This window comes from Halyomorpha halys, unplaced genomic scaffold (genome assembly GCF_000696795.3).
Source record: "Halyomorpha halys isolate HHAL.00 unplaced genomic scaffold, Hhal_1.1 Scaffold29.1, whole genome shotgun sequence".
NCBI classification, from domain to species: Eukaryota; Metazoa; Arthropoda; class Insecta; order Hemiptera; family Pentatomidae; genus Halyomorpha; species Halyomorpha halys.
In genome coordinates, this window is record NW_027115892.1 from 1922114 (window position 1) to 1931385 (window position 9272).

Sequence of the window (9272 nt, forward strand, 5' to 3'; positions counted from 1 at the left end):
TTACAACTGTACAAATAATAAATACAATAAGTAAACATGTTGTATGCTTCATTTACACTTGAAAATCTTGGGAAGGAATCACACATTGGTGGTACTTCAAGCATTAATTTAACTTAGAAGGTACCGTGGCCATCTTCTTTTCAGACGCCTGGAAGGATTATCAAGGATTGTTAAGGATGAGAGATTAAGAATTAATGGGTTAGGATGAGTAAGGAGTTTGGACTGAAAAGACGCATATATGTTAATAAAACATAACCAAGAATTTTTGTTTCTTAGAATCAACTAATTTAAGGAAAACATAATTATTCTATTAATATCTACATTACACATAAGACTCTCACATATTTATGAGTTTTAAGAATTACTAAATAAAACTTGGTGAAGTGAACTTTATAACCTCTTTCAGTTTTTCTCAAGCGCATATAACTTTTGATTGTCTAATGAATAAAGGTGTTTTAATGAAGTATTCTAATAAAACATTTAATTAAAAAAATGATGCATCTTAAGTCTGTAAATCACCAAAAATCACTCAATTGATTTTTTTTTTTTATAAAAAGTCAATACATCCACTATCGAAAAATTAGTATGAAAATATCTGGTATAAATTCGTTTTTTATTCAAAAATGTTGTCTTTTGTAAGGGAAAAATTAAAATTTTAAGATAAAGTGAAATTGTTTTTGGTACAGATTTTTTATTTGTCAAAAAAACCTTTACTTTTCTGAAGTGAATATATTAACTTCCAATAAGGAACTTATATTTTTTTTACGTTTTGGACAATTTTCACGAAAACAGTGCTAAAGTTGGAAGGAATTCTATACTCCATAGTTTTTGGTCATAAATAAAAACAACAAACAAGTTCTTATCTTTATTAAGTTAATCAATAGATTAAAGTAAGAAATAACGAAACATTTCATAAATTGCTCAGTAAATTGAAGAAACATGTTCTGAAAATAAATTCTTTTTTGTAGTCATAGTGGACTATTCAGCTGTAAGTAGTGTGAGTGGTAGAAACATTTATCGATACATTTATGAAACACTAAGGAACTACGAATGCCTAAAACAAAAAAAATATATATGAATTTCTGCAATCACTCTTTACAAAACAATCTTGATGGAATTATTACTTAAATGGCTTGCTTACTTACCTCTTTGTCAGTTTCGTAGACACACTTTCCAAAATTGTAAGCAAGGTCGCAGTTGTCACTACCTTCTGTAAACATGCAAAAGATGGAATATAAATTATATTTAACATTTTAATAATTTTAAAAAATATTAATATTAATAGTTTAAAAATTAAAGATTTCATGTTTTTTTCCCTTTTGTTTATTTATAATCTCAAGACTATTTTGGTCAACATAAGAGGTGATATAAGTCAACTAACATAACTGTGTTATAAACAGTTTATTGAAATAAACTCAAATTTTAAATTAATATTGATGAAACATTTTGTAAAAGTTTAATTTTAAAAAAATTTATTCTGGATATTGAATCTGATTCTTCAATTAACTTTAATTCAACAAAATATTTACTAGTCCCTTAAGTTTTTTTTTGTAATGTAAAAAAACACAATTTAGAACATTTTATTGGCAAAGAAATTAAAATAATATATTTAAAAATAAAATAAGTAAAATACAAACTTCGTAATACCTAGCTCCCTATGTAAACATAGGCTAAAGCTATATATAGAGGATTATTACAGAGTATAAATCATTGTTATTTATTTTATTTTTATCACATTGTTATTTTCAGTTCTCGATTTTATTCAAGTGGGAAAAATTATAGCAGAATAAAATGTCATGCCGCTCGAATTATTTCAAGGTGCACAGTTTGGCCTGTTTAGCGCCCTCGAATTAACTCAAACGTACAAGTTGAGGGATTAAAAATATTAACAACATGTCCATGTAAAAAATATAATGAAACCTGATGAAGGTAGTTTTTCTATTCTAAGTATACCGTAGATGATAAACAGCACAACCTTTTGATATGAGTGATAAACTTAATATTTATTGGTAGAGATTCACAACACTCTATCGTTTTAAAAACGAAGTTATAATGTAAAAACCAGAAGGTGTTAGGTAAGCCGGTGAGCTGTGTAATGAAGAACAGTGAGCGACACGAATGCCATGTCTCAGACCAGTGAGCTTCAATCTAATTAAACAATAGACCGATGAAAACTCGAGGGGAAAATCTGTTAGATACCGGAAAAAGATTTCTTGTTGAGATGATGGCATTAAGTCAACCGTTCCAATGGGATTTCTATTTTTTCCTTTTATCTCCTTTAGTTATTAATTAAATTCTTTAATATTTTGTATATATGCGTTGTATATTATTGCTACCAATAAGATCTGTTTATTTTTTCAATTAAAAAAAATTAAAGTTATTTTATCGCAAGATTTTTGAAAAATCGGCATGAAGATAAAATCAATCTGTTATAAAAGTTCCCTTAATTGCTCAATTATTACCCGATTTTAATTAAAACCGTTTTATTCGTTTTGGTGAAAATCGAAAAAATATGAAAAATCGATTCTATTAATCGATAGTTCCGCTAAATTTGATTTCAGTGAAAAGGTTGTTATCACGTCCCAGGTATATATCCACTTCAAATATCTAATTTCAGTTTTGTATTACTTGTCGTTTTTGAGCTAAGCTAACCACACACTCACAGACCTTTTTGCGAGACTACATTTTTTGACTCAGGGGGCATCGAAACATGTATTTTCGTCGAAAATTAGAAATCAAAATTTTTCACGATCGCATTGCTTTCCCTGTCTACATATTCCATAAATATGATGGTAAATGAAGGTCAAAATATTCAAATGAAATTTCTAAAAAATTAATATATGCAATCCAGAACAAGAAGGTTCAAAAGAAACAAAAAAAAAAACATTAATTTCAAAACAAGGTCCTAAGAATCGCAGTAAATGCCCCTTAGTGTATAAGAAATAATTAATTCAGTCGTGAACTATAATTGGAATCAATAGATCCACCAACCAATATAAACACCAAAAGTGGTTTACAATCTACGAAATCCAACTTCATCAGGATGAAGAAAACCCAGAATAATACTAGACATCCTGCTTTAAACTATAAATTTATTTATTTTTATTATTATCCGTATTATTCACTTTCTTTCTCTTTCATTTTCTTACATTATTTTTTCACAGCACAAATCATTTATTTTATCAATACTATAAAGATTAGTTGTTTTATTAGTTAAATTTTATTTCTTCCACTCTTCAGTTATCAACACATCGAGTAATTTTTTTTTTTACCATTAATTTTCAATTTTAGTAATTATTAATAATTTGTAGTAATGACATTTTAAATAGTTATGGTCCCCTTGAGCACAAGACTAAACTCGTCCATTATTAATTGTTAAAAGGAAGTCAACTTGTTATAACCATGTAACGTCTACCAAGCTAATCTGGTAATAATGAAAATAAAATAAAAAAGGCCTGAAAAATTAACTTTCTTCGATTTGTTTCGGCCAACTATGGCATAGAAAGTGTTAAACTCACCAAGAAAAAAAAAGATTTTAGGTTTTTAGTTCTTATTTTTCAAAATGTAATTGGTCTAGCTCCGATGCTACTTGGAATAATAAACCGACATCCAAGTTTCTAAACCCAATGAAACTAATTATTTCTTCGTTTAATGTCATTAAAGTAATCGATGTTTTTAGACCGAAGTACCAGTGGCACCATTGTCTTAGTTTATTAAAATCGGTATATTTTTAGATTCTTCTTCTATTTTAGATGCATTTCTAGATCTTCATGAATATTAAATAACTATTTTTAACTAATCCTAAATTGTTTTGGTCTTTGTCTAATAACGGATTTCTTGACAGAATTAGAAAAGAAAATATAAGGAATAAAATATATTGATGGCTTTGAATATTTCATTATTATCGTACCACACCAACACTATGAAGAGATAGTTTATCGAAACATTTAAATTTTATATTTCCTGAGTCATTAAAAATTGTAAAAAATATTTTAATTTTATTACAGCAGTAAGCAAATTATGAATAGACACTTGATACAATTTTACGTAAATTTAATAATAGTAAAGAGTATTAAAAACCTAATAAAAAATTTAATTTATAGAGTTCTATAGATTATGTATAAAATACTGGTTAAAGTGATCTGAGTAGGGATGGCTAACGGAGTTTCATGTTTCTAATAAACTCTATAATTATTATATAAAGGAAAATAAAAGAATAAATAATATAGAGGAAAATAAAAATAAAAACTTATTTTCTCTTAGGGAAAACAAATTACACAATTAAACTCAAAAACTACTATTTTAGAATTCTGTTCTCAGAGAAATGTTTTTTTTTTTTACAGTTAACAACATTTATAAATCTGAAATAAGAAAGGTAATGCCAGAGGTCCTCCAACCCACTTTGTAGGCCATCATGAGGGTTACAAAGGAAGATAAGATTACGATTATGATAATTTAATACTAATTACATTGTGATCGTATTTAGATAGTCTGCAACGGCAGCTCACCGAAGGAGGTGTTGGTGGGGAATTTGTTAACAGTAAATAAATTAAACACACGGTCCTAGGTATATTTTACTATATCAATTCTTCATATCTGCAAGCTATTTTGATGAAGAAAAATATAAGTAGTCCCACGTAAAAAAGAAGAAAACTATTTCCTACTTTCTACTTCTTCTTCTTCTTAAACTTACAATATTATATAAAGTTCTGATTCATTTTAAGTTATAAACTGGCCAAATGAATGGGTATTTGTGGTAGGCCAAAGATTTTTCCTAGAAATCCGCAAGCGTTAGGGTAGATTGAGTCTAAAAATTTAGTGTAATGAACCATATATATGCGCATCACATAACCTTTCTGTTATCATCATACTTACATCTTCAAATTTAGAGTAGATTAGTGGACTCGTGTTCAAGTCGTCTATTTATGAGAGTTTAGAAAAACGAAAAAAAAAAAAAATTCAAACATTTTTATCATATAAATTTAGTAGTTTTCTTATTTTCTCCATTCTAAAATGTTTTTTTCTATTTAAAAAAATATTTTCACTACATCCAACGTTTCGGAGTCCTCCGTCTTCAGATTACTTCCTATTATAATGATAATATCCTCTCTTTCCGTCTGCTTATATCTTAAATCCTTAAATCTACTTCGTCAATTTAAAAAAATATATTGATTGGGGAAGATGGTCGGGGGGTGCGGTCAGCAAAGAAAGAACATAAATAAACAAAAAAAGATATTTATTTATGCTGACGTTTCGAACTGATTTTCAGGTCTTTATCAGGGCTATATAAACAAAAAGACAACAACCATCATTTAGAGAGAAAAAAAAAATTGTATAAATAAAAATAAAATAGATAAAACTATATATATAATAAGTAAAGTAAATAAATACAAATATATAAAATAAAATAAATAATAGACTAAAAATACATAATAATGGAATGAAAATATAAATTGGTTGATTAATAACTATGAACAAAGACAGTAGTAGATTGAATACATTATTATTTATATACATATAAATGTGAGTTATAAAGAAATGGTAAAGTGGAAAAAATCTATAAAGAATTAGTTAAAGAAATTAGGAAAGAACAGGGGATAAGAAGAAATATGGAGAATAAGAAATGAAGAGATAAGATAAGAGAGAAAAAAAAATAACTTACAGTTGTAGGCAGAGTAAAAGTGTCTATTCATGAAGACCTGGAAATCAGTTCGAAACGTCGGCATAAATAAATATTTTTTTTGTTTATTTATGTTCTTTCTTTGCTGACCGCACCCCCCGACCATCTTCTCCAATCAGTAATCTACGGTCAACTATCTTTTTTTTTATTTATTTATTTTTTTTATTTTATTTAACACCTCATTAAAAATATATATTTCGGGAAACCACTAATTAACTCTTCGGTATCTCTATCTTCATCAGTATGATATTTCCTGAAATATCTAATCTTTTTAAATAATGACGAAGTTGATTAATGGATTTAAGACATAGGAAGCCAGAAAGAGAGTGTATTATTGTTATAATAGCAAATACCCTATAAACGGAGGTGACTCCGAAACGTCGGTTATAGTGTAAATATTTTATAAAATTAAGACAAATTTTGTAAAGGAGAAATTTAATAAATATTTATACGATATAAAGTTTTTAAAAAATCTTTTGACAGAGACTGAGAATTTGACTTTTCCGATATTTTTCAACTCGAGTGGCTCTGATGAAGCTCTACAAAGTGGGACGAAACGTCGGCAAATGAATAGTTATTAACTATTTTTGGTACCTTTTTGTTGTAACCCCTTCATATTTTGACATAAATTTAATCATTTTTTAAATTTATTTTTTTTTTATTTTTCTGTTCCTTTAAAATTACATACTTACGGTTGTTGAGACGGAAATAACGAAGATTAACTTTTTTCTTTCAAGAATTTATTTTATTTTGTATTTATCCAGTATTTAGTACTTCCAACAATGAGAACTGATTATTATTTTCAAATAAAAAAAATAAAGGTACTTAGGAGGAAGATTTTTAAAAAACCGTCATTTATGCCATGAACTATTTCGTAGACGATGAGACCTTTATGAAATTAAAGAAAATTGAATTGTCCATTGAAATACTGAGTTTATTGTTTATTTCCGTCAAAAAGTTGAATTTTCCACGATCACAATATTTTCTCTTACCATTTATTTCATATATATGCAAGTTAAAGTAAACATTTAAAAAGAGGTTTAGAAAAAATAAAATATAAAGGATGATTTTTCATTTTTATTTAAAAATTCAGGACTATGACATGGAATTCTGTTGTTTAATTTTTATTTTTTCTGTTTTTAAAGCAAATATTATTTAGTCTAATTGCTTTATTACAATATAAAGAAAACGTATAGTACTCTATGAAAATAGTTAAAGAAAAATGTTCTTTATCCCAGAACATAAATTTTAACTTAAACCATATAGGAACTTTTGTTTTAACTTTACCCATTTCAAGAAAGAATAAAGCTTTATAATATATTAAAAATATAGAGAGAATCCTTTATTGGACCATGCTGCCCAAATACAAATGCTCTTAGTTCAATTTTTGCAAGAATGGGAAAGCACATACCTTATGATACGATGCAAACATCGATATATTCTGTGCTCCGATTCAATATTCAAGAGGCAATGAAGATAATTACCCCATAATCAGGCAACGATACGCTAAATGGTTAAGGCTGAGGATGGGGTGGAGGATTATAGCTCTGCCGAAGAACACACTGATCTTGGCTCCAGAACTAAATGCCAATTTCGGCTAGCTCGCCTGTGACCGTTTGATAGTATGTCTTTATTCAAGTAGCTCTAATTTGTCCTGGCCGCGATCAACAGGAAATATGGAAGTCAGTAATTAAACAGATATCGCGGATTTTCAAGGAACATTGTAGATCTTTGAAAGAGACCCTACAAAATGAATGCCCAGAGATTTGAAGCCGTTGTGGTAGACAATATCGCTAAATCAAAGAAACTGTCAACAAATTTATTCAACAAGATACCACAGTGACAGTGTTAGATATACATGAGAGTGCTGTTCATTAAATAATTTAATTATTGTTCTTTTAGAAAAATCTTATTGAAAAATAGGATTGTTAAACAGTTGTTTTTAGATAATTCTGTAAATTATTGAACACGATTTTTATTTTTTTATTGTTATGTAAATTATGTGGTTATTAAATCTATCTGTTTAGAAAAGATTAACTTCTGATTTCATAGATTAAAGGCTAGAAATTGATAAAACAAATTTGAAAAATAAAAAATTGATAAAAGAAATAAGAATTTTCCAACTTAAACAAATATCGTTAAATTGTATAAAGCACCGTAAATAAAACCTTGTGTATTTATAGTTTCATCAGATTATTATATTATCTATATATTATATATTATTTATTATTATTATACTATGTGGTATTATTTTCCGTTTTAACAGGTACACGTCTGGGGTCAACAGTTAGCAAGTCTCGACAAGCTTCGGCGTTTAGGAAATATCTTTGAGTTGGATAAGTTGGATTTTTTTTTTGTATAATATTTGTTATAATTAATCTCGAAAATAGGCAAACATAAATATAATCCTGGAGACTGGTGAAGCTAGTAAAATTTATAAATCAGGTTCAGTAGAGTAAAGTAAAATATCAACTGGGAGTTTGAAAAGGATTGCCCATTCCTATACTGGATAAGTTGGATTTTTTTTTTTTTATAGCAAATATGTAATTATTGTATTTTTTTTATAACTTAGAATCAATAAAACAGGAAAAAAATGTCTATGCCGAATATGTTTTTAAATTTTAATTTGTTATAATATCTAATGTTTTAAATCAGGTTGAGTAGAGTAAAGTAAAATATTAACTAGGAGTTTGAAAAGTATTGCCCAGTCCTTTACTGTCATAAACTACAGGGTATTACTTTCCATTTTAACAGGTACACGTCAGGTCAACATTTAGCAAGCCTAGACAAGCGTTGTGGATGTCAAGGAAATATTTTTGAATTTTATTTGAATAAGTTGGACTTTTTTTGTACAACAAATATGTAATTATTATTTATTTATTTTTTTACAACATTGAATCAATAAAACAGACAAATATTTTCTATGCCGAATTTTAAAATTTAATTTACTTTCTAATGTTTCTACTCAGGTCATTGAAAGAGAAAATCGATATTACATTAAAACTCACCGTTAGTGTAAAAAATGCTCTAAAAAGATATCAGTAGAAGTGTTTATGATTCAACTTAGGCCATATCTTCTGTAATAAACAAGTGAAATATTTAATATAAATATTGGTTTATTTATTTAGTATTCCAAAGTAGATATGCTATCAGATGGATCTCTTTATGGAGACGGATATTTTTTCCTTACCAGAAGTGCCTTTTAATTAATGAACATATATTATTATTAGTTTATTCTTATTTTTATCTTACTAACCGGAATGTTACTATTTTTCCATAGCAGGAATATTTTCCAAATCAGGCAGCATTAAAGCAAGGAACGCTCATGGAAGTTCTGCATCAGGGAACTTGAACTCAGGTCATTGAAAGAGAAAATCGATACAACATTAATTAGCAATATGGTTCAAGTAAAATATCAGGCGTCGAGAAAAAAAAATTATCACTATAGTTAAAAATCATATAATAAATAATTATTTTAATATTATTTATTAATTGTTTTGTATCTCATCCTTTTTAGTATGAACAAACAATTACAATGTAATGACAATATAAACGGCCTTTATGTGTAAGTATCAAGTATTTCAATTTAATG

At 27.4% G+C, this 9272-nt stretch overlaps 1 protein-coding gene across 1 annotated transcript in view; it reads right to left on the reverse strand.

Moving 5' to 3' along the window:
* Positions 1-852: 852 nt before the first annotated feature.
* LOC106684554 (general odorant-binding protein 56d) overlaps positions 853-9272 on the reverse strand; it is a 20455-nt gene continuing 12035 nt past the window's right edge. The window contains exons 6-7 of the mRNA XM_014426706.3: positions 1146-1210; positions 853-1054 (exon numbers count right to left, since the gene is read on the reverse strand). Coding sequence (XP_014282192.1) covers positions 1037-1054; positions 1146-1210 — 83 coding nt within the window. The 3' untranslated portion in view covers positions 853-1036. The remainder of the gene's footprint in view (positions 1055-1145; positions 1211-9272) is intronic.